At 39.9% G+C, this 19,154-nt stretch overlaps 1 protein-coding gene across 3 annotated transcripts in view; it reads right to left on the bottom strand.

Moving 5' to 3' along the window:
• The window catches only part of LOC138736403 (protein FAM149B1-like), an 82,573-nt gene that overhangs the window by 34,975 nt on the left and 28,444 nt on the right, over positions 1–19,154 (bottom strand). For all 3 annotated transcript variants that reach the window (XR_011340268.1, XM_069885880.1, XM_069885879.1), the window contains exon 3: positions 7,601–7,736. Coding sequence is in view for 2 of the 3 variants with exons in the window: in XM_069885880.1 (XP_069741981.1) it covers positions 7,601–7,736 (136 nt within the window). In the remaining variant the exon portion in view is untranslated. The remainder of the gene's footprint in view (positions 1–7,600; positions 7,737–19,154) is intronic.

Below are 19,154 nucleotides of genomic sequence, written 5' to 3'. Positions count from 1 at the left end.
CATACAGGGGTTGTCTAATATGATTATTTGTCTCAGGTTAACTTAGCAAACTACTCTAGGGCCAAAAAAAGGACTTCTCTGCACGACTGAAATGGTATATTTTTTTCTTGTACTAACTGTAACTGTGAATATTTATTACTGATCTTTGGTGCATATGCACATTGCACTTAGTGTATGACAATAAACTCATTCAAGTCTTAGAATGCGGAATAGTAAAAAAGAGGAACAGGCTTTTCAACTCATATGCTGAAATGATGCCAATCTAATCCCATCTGCGTGCACTTGGTTTACCTTGCATGGTCATGTGCCTGTCTGAACGCCTCTTAAACATAAACACTTATCCTCTGAATCTCTTAAAGGAGCTGGTAGAAACTCACCAGGACGTGGCACCCATAGCAAATAAAGAATTACGGAGTATAAGGTGATGTTCCTCCAGTTTGCAGCAGCTTTGGTTTGACAGTGCATGATACCATGGATAGATATGTCGGTGTGGGAAAGGGTGTGGAATTAAGATGCTTGGGCACTTGGAGGTCCTTGTTATTGCAGTGGACAGAGTGGAAGTGCTCAACAAAATGATCGCTCAGTCTGCGTCCAGTCTCACCAAAGCAGAATAGGCCACATTGGAAGCAATCGATGCAGTAAATGAGCCCTGCATACTCATGTGAAGTTTTACTTCACTTGGAAAGACTTATTAAGGCCCCAAATGGTGGTGAGGGAGAAGGTGTGGGCACAGGTGTAGCATTTCTTGCAGTCACTGGGGTAGGTACCGAGAGAGTGATTTGTGGGAAGAGAGGAGTTGGAGGAGGGAGTCCAAAAGGGAGTGGTCCCTGCGGAAAGTAGACAGGGGAGAAGAGGGGAAGATACATCTGGCAGTGGGATCCCATTGTAGGTGGCACAAATTGAGGAGGATAATATGTTGGACATAGAAGTTGTGGGACGAGAAGTGAGGATAAGAAGAATCCTGTCCTTGTGGCGTTTGGTGGCACAGAAGGCCAAGGAAAATGTGTGGGAAATGCAGGAGATGCTAGGAAGGCTGAGCTGATGGCAGTACAGAGGAAGTCATGTTTTTGAAGGAAGACACTTCTGATGCTGTGGAATAGAAGACATCATCCTGGGAGCAGATGCAATGAAGGAACAAAATCCTTACAGCTGTAGTCAAACTAACTGCGGAAATTTGTCTCCTGAGATGGAGAAAGGAAAGAGGTTGCAGAGATGGACCAAGTAAATTTGAGGTGAGGATGAAAGTTAGCAGCAAAGTGGATAAATTTGATGAGCTCATCAAAGATGCAGGAGGCAGCACCAATATAGTCATCAACAAAACAGAAGAGTTGACAAGCCTTGCCTGCATAAGCTTGTAGCATGGATTGCTCCACATATCCAACAAAAAGGCAGGCAGAACTAGGACTGTGTGGGTACCCATGGCTACCCTTTTGACAGAGAAACTGTGATGAGGCAAAGAAGTTGTTATTGGTAGTGAGAACAAGTTCTGTCAAGTAGAGGAGGGTGGTGGTGAAGGGGGCCTGGTTTGGTCTGTAACTGAGAAATTGAGGGCTTTGAGACCTTCAGTATGGGGATGGAAAACTGGACGTCCATTGTGAAAGTGAGTTGGTTGAGTCCAGAGAACGGGAAGTTGTTGAAGAGAAGGGTGACATGTGAGATATTGTGGATGTAGTTTGGAAGAGATTGGTCCAATGGGAAGATAATACCAGTTTGATGGGGCAGGAGCAGGCAGAAATAAAGGATCTTCTAGGACATTTGGGTAAGAGGTGAAACTGGGCAGTGTGGGATGGGGTAACCAGGAGTTTAGAGGCTATGGGAGGAGTTTAACAGGAAGTGATGAGGTTGGTAATGGAGCATGGATGGTGGCTTGATGTTTCTTGTTGAGGTCCTGTTCAAGAGGCAAGTAAGAAGAGATAGCTAAGAGTTGTCATCTGACCTCAGTCAATGCATTAGACCACAACACCACCCTTTTCAGCAGGTTTGATAGTGGAATTGAGATTGGTGCGGAGAGAGTAGAGTAGAGTAGAGAGTGAGTTTTGCAGTGGTGAGATTTGAATAAGTGAATGGAGTGCTGAAGTCGAGATGGTTCATGTCTTGGGGGCAGCTGGAAATAAAAAGATCCAGAGTGGGTGTCCAAGAAGGGGAAGAAGGCTTAAGGTGAGAGAAAGGGTCTTCAGTGGGCGTGGAGAATCCTGGTTGAAGAAATAGGAATGGAGGCGGAATTTACGGAACAAGGGATTGGCATTGTGGTGTGCGCAAAACTTGTTGAGTGGATGAAAGGGGACAAAGGTGAGATCTCTACTGAAGACGGTGTTCCATCTCAGAGAGAAGGTTGAAGTAAAAGTAAAGACCCAGCAGGGATCTTAACCTTTCTCCTTCTCTCCTTAAATCTATACTCCGTAATATTTGATATTTTCATCCTGGGAAGAAGTCTGACCATCTTGTAAAAACATAAAAATGCAGTAAGGCTTGCAGCGCCCAAAGATACATAACTGAGTTTTCGGACCTGAGAACTTCAGCACTTTTGTGTTTTTATTATAACCACAGGGGCTCCAGACTTTTGTGGAAGGGGTCAGGCCCGAAACATTGGTAATATATCTTCACCTCCAACTGAGACTGGCTATCCTCCAGTATTTTGGGGATTTTACTACAATCATAACATCTGGAGAATTTCATACTTCACTCTGACCATAACCCATTGATCCTCTCAGTTTTATATACTTCTATCATGGATTCCCTCAGCCTCCAATGCTCCAGAGAAAACAATCCATTTGTCCAACCTAGTTTGGGGCGGCATGATTGGCGTAGTGATTAGTGCAATGACTTTACAGCACTGGCGATTGTATTCAGACAGGGGTTCGAATCCTGCGCTGTCTGTAAGGAGTTTGTACGTTCTCCCCGTGCCTGTGTGGGGATGAATTGGGTAACATGGAGTCGTGGGCCGAAATGCTCTGTTACCATGCTGTATGTCTAAATAAATAAAAAATAGCTAAGTTTCCAGGACCAGGTAAGATTTAGGTAAGGCTACTGTGGACAGCGAGGGAGGCCATTGCTGAGCAATTGGCAATGATATTTACATGTCACTGGGGAGAGGAGAAGTACTGGAAGATTGGAAGGATGCAAATGTTGCTCCCTTGTTCAAGAAAGGAAGTAATTATAGACCAAGTGAGTCTTACTTCAATGGTGGGCAAACTGTTGTAGAAGATCCTGAGAGTTGGGATTCACAAGCATTTAGAGAGGCTTGATATGATTAGCGATAGTCAGCCTGGCTTTGCAGGGGAAGGTCACGTCTCACGAGCCGAGCCTGACTGAATTCTTTGAAGATGTAACAAAGAACATTACTTAGCAATAAACAGTGAGGCACAGTTGCTGCAGAGAAATGGATTGGAGGTCAATCCACAGGACCTTAAGAGTGGCAGAGTCTCCCTCCCTCCCCACCCCCCTCACATTGATGTGATCTACCAAGGTCATTGAAGGGGGTGCACAAAATTACTGATGACCCTTTCCACCCTGGACACAGACCTTTCAGTAATTCCTGTCAGGGAAATGAACCAGGACCACCAGGCTGAGAAATAGCTTCTTCCCATGGGCAGTGAGAATGCTGAACAACCAAAGGAACTACTCACATTAATCACCCGAGACTCTCATGTACACAAAACAACATGTACCAATTATTTATTTATTTATTTTTATCGATTTAATACTTGACTTGCATACAGCATATATTATTTGTCTGCACGTGTGCTATGTCTGGTTCATGTCTTGCACTGAGGACCAGAGAACGCTGTTTTGTTGGGATGTACTTGTACAATCAGATGACAATAAATGTGACTTGACTAATTAAGGAAGAGTTGGAAATGTAGTGTGTATGGATTTCAGTCAAGCATTTGATAAAGTTCTCCATGCAAGGCTAATTCAGAAAGTAAGGAGACATGGAATCCAGGAGGTCTCACTTTGTGGATACTGAATTGGCTTGCCCAGAGAAGGAAAAGGATAGTTATAGACGGTTCACATTCTGCATGGAAGTCGGTGACCAGTGGTGTTCCTCAGGGATCTGTCCTGGCACCCCCTACTCTTTGTGATTTTTATAAATGTCCTGGATGATGAAGTATAGGGAGTATAGGAGTAGTAAGTTGGCATATGAAATGAAAATTGGTGGTGTTGTGGATAATCTTGAGGTTTGTCAAAGGTTACAAAGGGAGCTGGACTAAGAAATGGCAGATGGAGTTTAATCCAGAAAAGTGTGAAGTGGTTCATTTCAGTAGGTCAAATGTGAAGGCAGAATACAACGTTAATGGGGCAACTGAGCAGTGTGGATGAACTGAGAGATCTTGGGGTTCAGGTCGATCGGACACTCAAAGCTGCTGTACAGTTGACAGTGTTGTTAAGAAGCCATATCGTGTGTGGCCTTCATTAATCGAGGGATCAAGTTCAAGTGAAGTAATGTTGAAGCAAAACAAGACCCCACTTGGAGCATTGTGATCCGTCTGGTCACTTCATTGCAGGAAAGATGTGAATGCTAAAGAATGGGTGGATAGGAGACCAAACCTTATGAGGATAGGTTGAGTAAACTTTGTCTTTTCTCCTTGTAGAGATAGAGGATGAGGGGGTATCCTGATAGATAATGAAAGGCATGGCCAGAGTCTTTCTTCCAGGGCTGAAATGGTTAACACAATGGGGCATAGTTTTAAGGTGCTTGGAAGTAACTACAGGGTCTATACAAGAGTTAGGTTTTTCACACAATGGTGGGTGCAAGGAAAGAACTGCGGGCAACAGTGGTAGAGATACAATAGGATATTTTGAGAGACGATTACAAAGGTATATAGAACTAAGAAAAATGAAGGGTTATGCAGTTGGGAAATTCTTGGTAGTTTTTAGAGTAGATTACTGGGTCAGCACAACACTGTGGGCCAAAGACCCTGCACTGTGGTGTAGGTTTCTATGTTTTATGTTCTCTCCAACATTCATTTTGAGAACCTCTCTAAGGCTACCACATCCTTCCTGTAATGCAGTGACCAGAACTGCATATATTCCAAACGTGGGTCAACCAAGGATCTGTTCAGTTACAATAGGTTTATCAACCATTCCACTGATCTCCCCCCCGCCCCACCCCCAACTATAAAAGGTCCTCCCAAACTATTATCACCATGTCTCCTGTAACACCAGGAGATCAAACACTCTTAGTCACTGCTGCATAACGAACTTCCCTCATCAGCAGACCACAATCTGTGCGCACCTGCTCCAATGCATGCCCACATTTTGGAAAGTCGGATCACCTGGCTGTGCTCCTTCCTGGATATAGTCAGAAACCATTAGAGATGGTCCAGGGAGGCAGAAGAACGGCACTGCGACAGCGTCCATGAACTGGATTTGAATTAATATGCCATAGTCATCACCGACTTAATCAAGAGATGTACAGATGAGTATGTTCCTTCTGACTATCTGAGTGCATCCTAATCATAAACCATGGATGAACCAAGAGATCTGCAAATTGTTGAATATCAGATCTGTAGGAGATTTAGAAACATACAGAAAGACTAACTACAACCTCCAGAAAGCCTTTACCAATACATTGAGAATATTCCAGACCAAGCCAGAGTTTCAGACAGACACGCAATAGTTTTCACCACTTGTATAGACCATTACATCCTGTAAGGCAAATCAAGGTAGTATCATCAATGATGATATATCTCTCCCAGACAAGCTGAATGCCTTCTCTGCTCACTTTGAAATGGAAAATAATGAAGAACTTTTGTGAGTTCCCACAGCCTCCAGTGTCTGTGCTCCCAATTTCTGAGGCTGATGTATGAATCCTCAGAAAGCATCCAGCCCGAGTGGTTTACCTGGGTGTGTCCTTAATACTTGCGCAAACCAAGTGGCTGAAGCTTTTACAGATATATTCAACCTCTCGCTACACCAGTCAACGGTCCTAATCTGCTTCAAAATTATTCCAGAGCCCAAAAGGAGCTGGGTGATGTGCCTCAATGACTATTGAGGCACAATCACTAACTTGGACTCCCTTCAATTCGCCTATTCTCATAACAGATGAATGGCAGACACCATCTCGTTGACCTCTCCATACTGCATTAGATCACACAGACTGCAGAAAGACCACTACGGCTATTATTCATTGACCTCAACATTTAACACTAACATCCTGGCAAACTTAAAGCCAACCTAAAGAATCTGGAACTGTAAACCACTCTGCAGCTTGACTTCCCTCATCAGCAGACCACAATCTGAGCGCATCTGCAACATCAGTTTCGCTTGATTGACCATCAACAGAAGTCAAGTGCCATGTGTCTTTTCAACCTTCCTGTTCTACCAGCGTCTACCATCAGCATGGATGCATTCCCGGCATCCACCACTCTCCATGTAAAAATAATTACCTCTGTTATCTTCCCTAAACTTTCCTCCATTTTATATTGCAGCTCTGGGAAAAAGGTGCTGGCTGTCCACTCTATCCATTGCCTCTTCAATCTTATATACTTCTATTGTCAATTTTTATCGTTGTTCTAAAGAGAAAAGCCTAAGCTCACACAACCTTTCTTCATCGGACATGTTCTTCAATCCAGGCAACATCCTGCTAAATCTCCGTTGCACCCTCTCTGAAGCTTCTACATCATTCCTGTAATGAGGTGACTGGAACTGAACACAATACTCTAAGCAGAGCTTTATAGAGATTCAACATTTCCTGAGCTATTCAATTCGATTCCCAGACTAATGAAGGCCAGCACTCTTTACGGTTTATTAATCACCCTATCAACTTGCTCAATAACCTTGAGAGATCTTGGGACTTGGACCCAAGATCCCTCTGCACTGTTAAGAATTTTGTCATTAATCACCATCTTCATGTTTGATCTTCCAAAGTAAATCACTACACTTCCCTAGATTGAACACCAACTGTGAATTATGTTCCCACTCTTTATCCTGTCTATTTTCTGTGGTAACCTTCCATTATATCCAGAATACGTTCTACCTAGGTGTCATCTGCTAACTTATGGACCTACCCTTTCACTTCTTCGACCATGTCATTTATAGAAATCACAAAGAGCATGGGTCCCAGAGCAGTTATCTGCAAAACACCACTTGTCACTATCCTCCAGGAGAATATGATTCATTTACAGTACAAAAATCTGGATTCCAGAAATCCAGACCACGTGAGAATTTGGACTTGGTTTTTGTGTGTGTGCATAAGCACCACAGATGCACAGCGGCAACAAGCGACCACGCGGAAGTTGCAGAAATGCAAGGAAAAGGTTAGTTTTATATTTGTACTTTGTATTTTATATGTAAAAAAGTTTTGTTAATAAATTATCAAAATTTACATTTATACTCCTTAAATTTGAATTTTAAAAGTTCTGGCCAAGACTTTATGACCTTCTGAATGAATCTTCATAGGGAACCTAGTCAAACACCTTACTAAAATTCAGACACCATATTGACCACCCATCTTCGTCAATTTCTTTTGCCACCTCCTCAAAACATTCAATTAGGCCTGTGAGGCACAACCTGCCCTTCAAAAATCCCTAATGACTATCCCTAATAAGACTTTATTCATTAGTCAGAAGACTTATCATGATCAAGATGTACTACTTACGTTACCATTCCCGGAGAAACTGGAGCTGCAGGTTGTGGACAGTCTGGTGTCTGTGTAGCTGTTCACTGCAGACCAAGGTTGCCAAATATCAATCAACATGAGATGGGGATTAGTATCTTCAGAATTCTTGGAATCTCTGCAATATTATCAATAGTCATCAGTGTAAAGGTATACCCTGGGGGAAAAAAAATACCACATACAGAAATGGAAACCATTCATTGTTTGACAGGCCATGATCTTGTTTCAGGACAGAACTGCTTGAAAATCATGAAGAATTGTAGTAGACCACACAGACCTCTCAATCTTCCTTATTTATTTAATAAAATCATAGCTAATCCTTTGTGGACTTAAACTCAGGCAGTAGCCTGAGTGGATCAAGGAGGGAAGTTTTAAAAGCTGAGCAAAGTAACACGTACTGCCTGCTTTCCACTGACAGGTCAAATGTATAGGTCAAAAAATGAACTTCAGAAAACAGCTGTTCAAGGTAAAACAATCTGTTCTTTCCTATTCCCAGCCAATTGAGCAACATTTAGCATACAAAAGGATGGCAAGTTTCAATAGAGTGGTCATTTTGGGATAGGAAAATTTTGAGGTGCAGGGACTCTAATGATTAAGGCTTCAGAGAGGTGGCGAAGGAGTGACCTTTATTAGGTGGCATGGTTAGTGTAGTGGTTAGCACAACACTATAATGGTGCCAGTGACCCATGTTGTATGTAAGGAGCTTGTATGTTTTCCTGTGTGTCTGCGAGGTTTCCTCCGGGTACTCCGATTTCCTACCACCCTTCAAAAACCTACACATAAGTTAATTGGTGTATTTTGGCAGCATGTGCTTGCGGGCCAGAAGGGCCCATTACCATGCTGTATGTCTAAATTCCAAATTTAACCCTTCTTTCAACCCAGCAGAAATGGGAGTCAATGGAATAGCATGCTTATCCTGCATCATCTGGGAACTACATCTACATTTGCAGGAAGTGCATCCAACTGCATCTCCTCTCAGACCACAAGGATCAGTTGGAGTGGCAGTTCCTGAAACCATGCCACTATGATTAGATACAAAAATTGCTGCGTGATAGGAGGCAGAGGGTGGGTTGTTCATCTGCTTGACATGTATATGAATAATTCAGGTGATAATGTGGCTGGCATGATGAGTAAATTTGCAGATGACACCCAATCCCACGGTATAGCACAGGCATTCTCAACGAGCATCCAACGGACCCCTGCGCGCCAAAACACATTTAAGTAAAACCCTGGTTTTCTTTTCATTTCTTGTAATATAAATACTTTTTATGTTTTTGATGTAGTTGGTAGGAGAGAAGTATGGAAGAAACCAAAAGACAGGGATGGGGACCCATAAACTTTGAGCAGAGTCGTAAGGGGCCATTGCCAAAAAAAAAGATTAAGAATGGCTGGTTTGGAGAATAGTGAACAACATTATCTAAGATTATGAAAGGGATCAACAGAGATAACTTACAAGGAATAGCAGATGGAATTTAACCCAGAGAAATGTGAAGTGACGTATTTTGGGAAGTTAATTCAGTGAATGGCAGGGTCAGTGGAGTGTTGTTGAACAGAGACACCTTGAGGTATAAGTGCATAGTTCCTTGAAAGTGGCAGCGCAAGTAGAAAAGTTTATGAAGATGGCACTGTACACTCATCACCACGAGTTGGGATATTGCCTTACAATTATACAAAACATTGGTTAGGCAATACTTGGAGTAGTGTGTGCAGTTTTTGTTAGCACGTTATTAACTTGGAGAGGGTGCACAGAGCAAGAGAGTGATACACAGGTTTTACACTTGCTTCTCTTTTACATTTAACCAGTGTCACTAAAGGGTTTCAGCTTGAACGTTCAACATTCTTTTTCTCCTTCTGATACTGGGTGACCCACTGAATTCCTCCAGTTTATTGGTGTGGACAAGTTTGGGTAAATGATCAGTTTTAATGTGAAACAATTCTATGAATCTCTCAACATTTAACAAATAGATGCTGGATAAGTGCATTTTCCAGTTTCTTGAGACACTCTTACAAATGAGTGCAACACAATAGGCTGCAGATGTTGGAATTGTAGTAAAAACACCGAAATGCTGGAGGAGCTCAGCTGGTCTTTTCAGCATCTATAAAAGACAAAGACATATTGCTGACGTTTCAGACCTGAGCCCTTTAAGAAAAAAAATCAAAAAGGCAGAAGTGGATATAATCATATAACAATTATAGCACGGAAACAGGCCATCTCGGCCCTTCTAGTCTGCACTGAACCACGTACTCTCCTCTAGTCCCACCCACCTGCACCTTGCCCATAACCCTCCATTCCCCTCCCATCCATAAACCTATCCAATTTTTCCTTAAATGACAAAATGGACTCTGCCACCACTACTTCTCCTGGAACCTCATTCCATACAGAGTGAAGAAGTTCCTCCTCATGTTACTTCTAAACTTTTGCCCCTAACTCATGACCTCTTGTTTCAATCTTTTCTACCCTCAAGGGAAAAAGCCGATCCACATCAACTCTATCAAATCCCCCCTCAACTTTCTATGCTCGAAGGAGAGTCTCAGAAAGTTTCCAAGGAAAGTCTCAGAATTCAAACAACGGGGGAGGAATCCAGACCAACGAAAGGTGTTAATTGGATGTGATAAGGGACGAGGTCAAATTTATGAAGATGGCACTGTACACTCATCACCACGAGTTGGGATATTGCCTTACAATTATACAAAACATTGGTTAGGCAATACTTGGAGTAGTGTGTGCAGTTTTTGTTAGCACGTTATTAACTTGGAGAGGGTGCACAGAGCAAGAGAGTGATACACAGGTTTTACACAACAGGGGGTGGGTTTAACAAAAGCCCAAGAAGCCGATATTAATGTTATCCGGTTGGAGGGTGCCCAATCGGAAGATGAGGTCTTGTTCTCCAATTTATAGGTGGTCTCAGTCTTGCAGTACATGAGACCATGGACAGACATGTCAGCAAGGAAATGGGATGGAGAATTGAAATGGGGAGAGGAGTCACATGATGGAGTAGTGGCCAGTCAGGGAACTCCAGCCCTCTCCAGAAAAGTAAAATAAAGACAGTGAAAAAACAAAGGCACCAACATAAAAACCAAAATAAAGTGAAAATAAAGGTGTGGAGAAAATGGCAGCGAAAAAAGAAAGTCAAAAGCAACGGGAAGAAGAGAAGAAGAAAGGACGTCAGAAGAAGAAGGTGAAGGCCTTACCTGTCCGAGGAGGCCCGCCGCGGAGAGAGAAGCCCGCTCCCTCAGGTCAGTTGAAGTCCCGAACTCGGGACTACAAAAATAGCTCACGGAGCCAAGCAAAAGTGCGCAACCGCGCATGCGCGAGGAGTCGCACATGCGCGATGCGCAAGACAAAAATAACACTGACGGGAGGGGGGACCAGCTGAGGAGTCGATCTCCACAGCTGAGATTGACAGCTACAACACAACAGCAAGAGGAAGACACAGAAAATAACGAGAGCAAGAAAGAAGAGAGTAAAAAGAAATCAAAGAAACAACAGATGACCATCCCAGAGGAAGAAGACCAACAGCAAGACATTTCTAATAAAAATAAGAAGACCAAAAATACACAACAAAATAAAACAAACAAACCAACAAGAAAACCAGAAGAGACAGAGGCAAAGGACACAGATCCTGGAATGGACTCAGAAGAAGAAGAGGAAGAACATAGAGAAAAGAAAGATGAAGGGAAGGGCAAGACAAAGGATATTTTTTTTTAAAGAATATATGGAATCAGTAAAAGAATGGCAATCACAAGAATTCAGTGAAATAAAAAGAAGAGTAAAAAGTACAGAAGAAAAAATGAATAGATTAGAGATTATCATGTCAGATATAGGAAAAAGAGTGGACAAGGTGGAAGAACGAGAAACAGCCGTAGAAATGGAAGTAGAGGACTTAAAAAAGAAATTAGAAGAATCTGGTAAAAAAGTTAAAGAGACACAGAGCTGTTAGCTCAGAAGATAGATATAATGGAAAATTATAGTAGAAGAAACAATATAAAGATAGTGAGCCTTAAGGAAGATGAAGAAGGCAAGAATATGAGAGAATTTATAAAAGAATGGATCCCCAGGGTCCTAGGAAGACCAGAACTACAGGAAGAAATGGAAATAGAAAGGGCACACAGAACATTAGCCCCTAAAACCAAGATCCATTCAGGTAAAATTCTTAAGATATACAACAAGAGAAAATATATTGGAGAAAGCAATGAGGAAAATAAGAGAAGACAAAAAACCACTGGAATACAAAGGTCAAAAAATTTTTTTCTATCCAGATATAAGTTTTGAACTCCTGAAGAAGAGGAAGGAGTTTAATGGAGCAAAAACGATCCTATGGAAAAAAGGATATTAATTTATGCTAAAGTATCCAGCGGTACTTAAAATAGTTATTCCAGGGCAGCAAAACAGACTATTCTTGGATCCGGAGGAAGCAAGAAAATTTGCAGAACAACTACAAAACAGACAGAGAGAGGAAGATATGTAACGAGAACAAAAATGACCACAAACTATATGTATGTGTGTATCTAGGTATATATAGATATATATGTATGTGTATGTGTGTATGTATATATATATAAAAAATAGAATATAGGTAAGAACTAAGAAGGGAAAGAAAAGGAAGAAAGGAAGTATGGGGGGATTTAAGAGAGTGACCTTTGTTGTATATGAAAATTAAAATCATTTCTGGGGGGGATGGGTGGGGAAGTGTTATGGTCACTGCGAAATCAGTTGACGCTTGCGAGTGAATTCACAAATCCAAATGGAGAGGGGAGATGTGGTTGCCCGAGAAGGGATAAAGGGCAACTTAGGAAGGGGAGGGGATAGTGGGGTTAAAGAAATTTTAGATAGGAGAATAAGGGAAATGTTTTATGTTTTAGAAATGTTGTCTTATAAAGTGTTCAAAAAAAGAAAGCAGAAATGGATAAGAAGGAAAGGTGATGATGAGGAAACGGAAAGGAAAGATAAACAAAGTATAAAATAACTATGTTGAACTATATGACTTTAAATATTAATGGAATACATAACCAAATCAAAAGGAAGAAACTGCTAAATTTACTGAAAAAAGAAAAAATTGATATAGCATTCATGCAAGAAACACACTTAACTGAAGTGGAGCACATGAAATTAAAGAGAGATTGGATAGGACATGTAACAGCAGCGTCATATAATTCAAAAGCTAGAGGAATAGCTATATTAATCAGTAAAAATATACCAATTAAAATAGAAGAGGAAATAATAGATCCAGCAGGGAGATATGTAATGATAAAATGTCAGATATATTCGGAGTTTTGAATATACTCAATGTATATTCACCTAACGAAGAAGATCAAAAATTTATGCGAGATATTTTTTTGAAGATAGCAGACACGCAAGGGAACATACTAATAGGAGGGGATTTCAACCTTAATTTGGATTCAAATGGATAAAACTGGGAAAAAAATTAAATGAAAGAACAAAGTAACCAAATTTATAATTAAATCGATACAAGAAATGCAACTTTTGGATATATGGAGGAAACAACACCCAAAGGAAAAGGAATATTCATATTATTTGGGTAGACATAAAACATACTCAAGAATAGACCTATTCCTGTTATCAGCTCGCATGCAAGACAGAGTTAGGAAAACAGAATATAAAGCTAGAATATTATCGGACCACTCACCCTGATATTGTCAATAGAGTTAGAGGACATTCCTCCAAGAATGTATAGATGGAGATTAAACTCCATGCTACTTAAAAGGCAGGATTTTAGAGAATTAATTGAACGACAAATTAAAACGTACTTTGAAATAAATACGGAATCAGTGAAAGGTAAGTTTATACTATGGGACGCAATGAAAGCGTTCATCAGAGGGCAAATAATAAGTTATGTAACCAAGATGAAGAAGGACTACAATCAGGAAACAGAGCAGTTGGAAAGGGAAATAGCAAATATAGAAAAAGAATTAGCAATGAAGGAAGACACAACTAAAAGAAGAGAATTGGCAGATAAAAAAATAAAATATGAAACACTACAAACATATAAGGTGGAGAAGAACATAATGAAGACAAAACAGAAATATTATGAACTAGGAGAAAAAACGCATAAAATTCTAGCGTGGCAGCTTAAGACAGAACAAACTAAGAGAATGGTATTGGCATGAAGGAAAAAAGACAAGCAAATCACATATAATCCAACGGAGATTAATGAAAACTTCAGAGAATTCTATGAACAATTATATCAAACTGAAAACGAAGGGAAAGAAGACAAAATAGATGAATTTTTAACTAAAATTGAACTACCGAAATTACAAACAGAGGAACAAAATAAATTAACAGAACCATTTGAAATAGAAGAAATACAAGAGATAATAAAAAATTACCGAATAATAAAACACCAGTAGAGGATGGATTCCCAATAGAATTCTATAAAACATTTAAAGATTTATTAATTCCTCCCCTCCTGGAAGTAATCAACCAGATTGATAAAACACAAAGCTTACCAGATTCATGCAAAACAGCAATAATTACATTAATACCAAAGACAGGGAAAGATCCACTCGCACCAGCGTCATATAGACCAATATCTTTACTTAACACAGATTATAAGATAATAGCTAAATTATTAACAAACAGATTAGCCGACTATGTACCAAAAATAGTAAATCTAGACCAAACTGGATTTATTAAAAAAAGACGAACAACAGACAATATTTGTAAATTTATTAACTTAATTCATGCAGTAGAAGGAAATAAAGATCCAACAGTAGCGGTTGCTTTAGATGCAGAGAAGGCCTTTGACAGATAAGAATGGAATTATTTATTCAATGTACTACAAAAATTCAGCCTACCAGAGAAATATATTAATTGGATTAAAGCATTATATAAGGGCCTTTAGCGAAAGTGACAGTAAATGGATATATATCAAAACAATTTAACTTAAGCAGATCAACAAGGCAGGGATGCCCACTATCGCCTTTACTGTTCGTGTTAGCCATAGAACCACTAACAGAACTGATAAGAACAGAAAATAAAATAAAAGGGATAAAAATAAAAGACAAGGAATATAAAATCAGTTTATTTGCAGATGATGTTATAGTATACTTAACAGAACCAGAAATATCAATAAAAGAATTACATAAGAAATTGAAGGAATATGGAGAAGTGTCGGGATACAAGATTAACGCAAATAAAAGTGAAGCAATAATGCGGATTTCTCAAAATTTAAGAAAGAATCACCATTCAGATGGCAAACGCAAGCAATGCGATACCTAGGTATACAAATAAATAAAAACCTCGGCCATCTATATAAACTCAATTATTATCCACTAATGAAAAAATTACAGGACGACTTATAGCATTGGAAAGACTTACCACTAACACTAATAGGAAGGATAAACTGTATTAAAATGAACATTTTCCCAAGGATACATTACCTATTTCAGGCATTGTCAATACACTTGACAGAGAAATTCTTCAAGGAATTAAAGAAAATAATAAGGAAATTCTTATGGAAAGGGGGGGAAACCGAGGAGAGCACTAAACAAGGAGGCTTACAACTGCCAAACTTTAAAAATTATTATAGAGCCGCACAATTAAGATGCCTATCAGATTTTTATCAAACAAGGGAAAAGCCAGATTGGACTAGATTAGAACTAGATAAAATAGGGGAGAAGATACCTGAACATATATTATATAAATGGGATGAAAAATTGGTACAACGTAGGAATTCTCCAGTATTGTATCATCTGCTCAATATTTGGAAGAAGATTCATGTAGAAAGGAATAAAACAAATTACCAACAACCAAAACTAATACTGACGCAAAATCAGCTAATCCCTTTTACAATAGATAACTTTTCCTTTAGAGAATGGGAGAAAAAAGGGATCAAAAGAATAGAAAATTGCTTTTCGGGAAATTAATTATTATCCTTTGAACAAATGAAGGATAAATATAATATAACTCACGATACAGTGTTGGCATACTACCAACTGAAATCCTACTTGAAGGACAAATTGGGAAGCAGTCTGAGGTTACCAGAGGGAAGTAATTTTGAATATGTGATTACAGACACAATGATAATCAAAAAATTTGTAACAAACATGTATATTAAACTACAAGAAAAGGAGAATGAGGAAACAAATGGTAAAACTAAACAAAAATGGGAACAAGATCTAAACATAAAGATAAAGAAGGAAACATGGGAGAAGTTATGCTCAGGAACTATGAGAATTACAATAAATACGAGGTTACTTATGATACAATATAACTGGATACACAGGCTATATATTACACCTCAAAAGTTAAATAAATGGGACCCAACAGTATCTGACAGATGTTTTCACTGTAAAAAGGAAATGGGAACAACAATTCATGCAATATGGACATGTGAGAAAGTGAAAACATTTTGGAAAGATCTAAACCAGATATTAAATAAAATCACAAAAAGCAATATACCAAAAATCCCAGAGATCTTCCTCCAAAGTAACATAAAAAACAAAGAATTTGGACTTGATTGGGATGGTGCACAAAAAAGATTTGTTATGATAGCCCTAGCTGTAGCAAAAAAATGTATTATGTCAGCCTGGAAATTAGAGGATAACTTGAGAATACAACAATGGTATATAGAAATGAATAAATGTATTCCATTAGAAAAAATAACATATAATTTAAGAAATAATATTACAATATTTGAACAAATATGGGAGCCATACATGAAACATAATAGAGAAAACCTACCGGGGACATCTACCATCTAAAATGACAGAAGGAGAAGAGAATGAAAAGAACTGACTCAGTGGAATTTCTTGTTTTTTTTTATTGAGTGACAACATTGTTTGACGGGTTTAATGTATCCTATTTTCTGAACTTTAAATGAATGGGAGGGGAGGTAGGGAGGGAGGGAGGGGAGGAGGGAGGGGGGGAGAAAATGACACTGTATATGTTCAAGAGGGAAAATGTATGTATCTTGATCAATATGGTTTATAGTGTGAAAAATAAAAAATTTAAAGAAAAAGAGAATTGAAATGAGTGGTCACTGGGAGATCCATGCTACTGCGGCAGATAGAGCCGAGGTGCTCAACAAAGCAATCTCCCAATCTGCCGCAGTAGCGTAAATCTCCCAGTGGCCACCCATTTCAATTCCCATTCTCTGCAAGTAGAGGAGACCGAAGCAGAGCACTGGATGCAGTAGATGACCCCTACAGATTCACAAGTGAAATGCTGCTTCACTTGGAAGGATTGTTCGGAGTCTCAAATGGTGCTGAGCGAGGAGGTGTGGGCGCTAGTGGAGCATCTCCTGCTGTCAAAGGGGTTGGTCCCAGGGACGATGAGTGGGGGCGGTGGTGGGGAGGTATGGACAAGAGAGGCACAGAAAGAGCAGTCCCTGTGGAAGGCAGAGCAGTGAGGAGAGCGGAATATGTGCCTAGCAATGGGATCACATAGTACATGGTGGAAATGGCGGAGGAGCATGTGTTAGGTGAGAACAAAAGGAATTCTGTCCTTGTTGCATGTGGGGTGGAGGGGGCCAGGGCAGATGTGCGGGTAATGGAGGATATGTGGGTAAGTGGCGAGTTGATGTTGGTAGAAGGGAAGCCATGTTGTTTGAAGTAGGACATCTCTGATGATCTAGCATGGAAGTTATCATCCTGGGTGCAGATGCGATGGAGACAGAGAAATTGAGAGAATGGAATGGAATCCTTACAGGGGACAGGGTAGGAAGAGATGTACTCTTTATATTCTTATTGTACTCTTACAATGCCTAACTTGCAGAGGGATTTGGAGCAGCTGGAAAAATGATGTGCAGACAAGTGTGAAGTGCTGCATTTTGGAAGGACAAATCAAGATAGGGCATACATGATAAACAGTAGGGCACTGAGGAGTACGTTGGAACAGGGATCTGGCAATAGAGACTGCAACATTGGCCTTCATAAATCAAAGTATTGAGTATAGGAGCTGGGATGTTATGGTAAAGTTACACAAGACACTGGTGAGGCAAAATATGGAGTACAGGTATTCCCCCCCGCTTTTAAAAAGTTCACTTTGTGCCACTTTGCTTTTATGAAGACATACATTAGTACCTGTTTTTGCTAACCAAAGAGGATTTTTGCTTTTACAAAATATAGCGAAAAGTGAGAGTGGCGCCACCAAGTGCCTTCCCTGGGAACTTCACATAGCTTTGAACTGTGTCTGTGAGCATCTGTGCTTTATCTCGATTTATTTTGTGCATCCGTTAGCAAGATGTATCCTAAGGTATCAGGAAAGGTATCAGCTTATAAGGGTGTTACACTTAGCGTAAAACTGGACATAATTGCAGTGAACAAAATAAAGACATCGTGCGTGCGTTGAACTTGCCTGCGTCCACCATTTGTACCACTTACACACAGAAAGAATCTTGAAAGCTGCCGAAGTTACTATTGGTTCTGTCAGTAGCAAGGTGGTCTCTTTTAGTCAGCATCCAGTAATGGATAAAATGGAAAGTAGTTGTGCAAAGCGAGATTTTTTTGGAATATTTTGTTTTAATTTTTCAAAGTCTCATAAAGAACATTATTACATACATACATACGTACACAATCCTTTATCCAGAACCCTTGGGGGACAGTGTGTTCTGAATTTTGGATTTTTCCAGATTTCAGAAATCCAGATTTAAGCCCATCCGAATTGTGCTGCCGTATCCACCCCACCCCCTTCCAGTTGCGCTGCTGTCTCCCCGCCCGACACGCGCTGCCAGTCTCTCTCCCCACTTGCCGGATTTTGGAGCTTTCTGAATTTTAGATGTCCAGATAAAGGATTGTGTGCCTGTAGTATTTTAAAATTAGAGTCTCATATGATTGCCCAAATTTCACCCCATCCTCCCAACTGCTATCCTAAAAAAACCGACCAAATCTCTGGCTAAATTGCAAGATATCCTGGAAGATTATGGGAAGGTTTCTGAGTATAAAATACATTTTAATAAAAGCCAAATTATGCCCCTAACAAAAGGAGGTTATAGAGAGTTGCAACAAGGAAGTAAATTTGATTGATCACAAGAGGGTATTAAATATTTAGGGTTAAGGGTAGACAATAACCTGTGGAATTTATATAAAATGAATTACCTCCCCTTGCTTGGAAAGACTGAGGAAGATTTACATAGATGGGGGCAGCCTGCACATTTCTTTGATGGGCAGGATCAGTTGTATGAAGATGAAAATATTTCTTTCAATTCTTGCCAATTCTTGTACCAACAAGTTTTTTTAAAGCACTTAACAATCATGCCAGACAATTTATATTGAATTCTGAGATGCCAATAGTCTTCATGGAAAAATTTACTTTGGATTATTAAAAAATATTATTTGGCTGTCCGATCAAAATTCAAAGTGTGGTGCTCCATTAAGTTATCTTAATAAGAATTCAGTCAATATTTTCAATTAGCTGAAACAGAAATCACTGGACAATGGTGAGGAAAGTGTTGCAAAAGTAGAATTTAAAGGAAGCCATGGGTGGTTTGATTGTTTTTTGAGGCGAGGGCAGCTTCTGAGCTTAAAGATTACCAGAGAATTCTTTGGCTGCTGATGTTCACAGAAGAACTGAAGA

The sequence above is a fragment of the Narcine bancroftii genome, chromosome 6 (assembly GCF_036971445.1).
Source record: "Narcine bancroftii isolate sNarBan1 chromosome 6, sNarBan1.hap1, whole genome shotgun sequence".
Classification (NCBI taxonomy): domain Eukaryota; kingdom Metazoa; phylum Chordata; class Chondrichthyes; order Torpediniformes; family Narcinidae; genus Narcine; species Narcine bancroftii.
The sequence above is the reverse complement of the archived record's forward strand: the minus strand, read 5'-3'. Positions and strand labels throughout refer to the sequence as shown.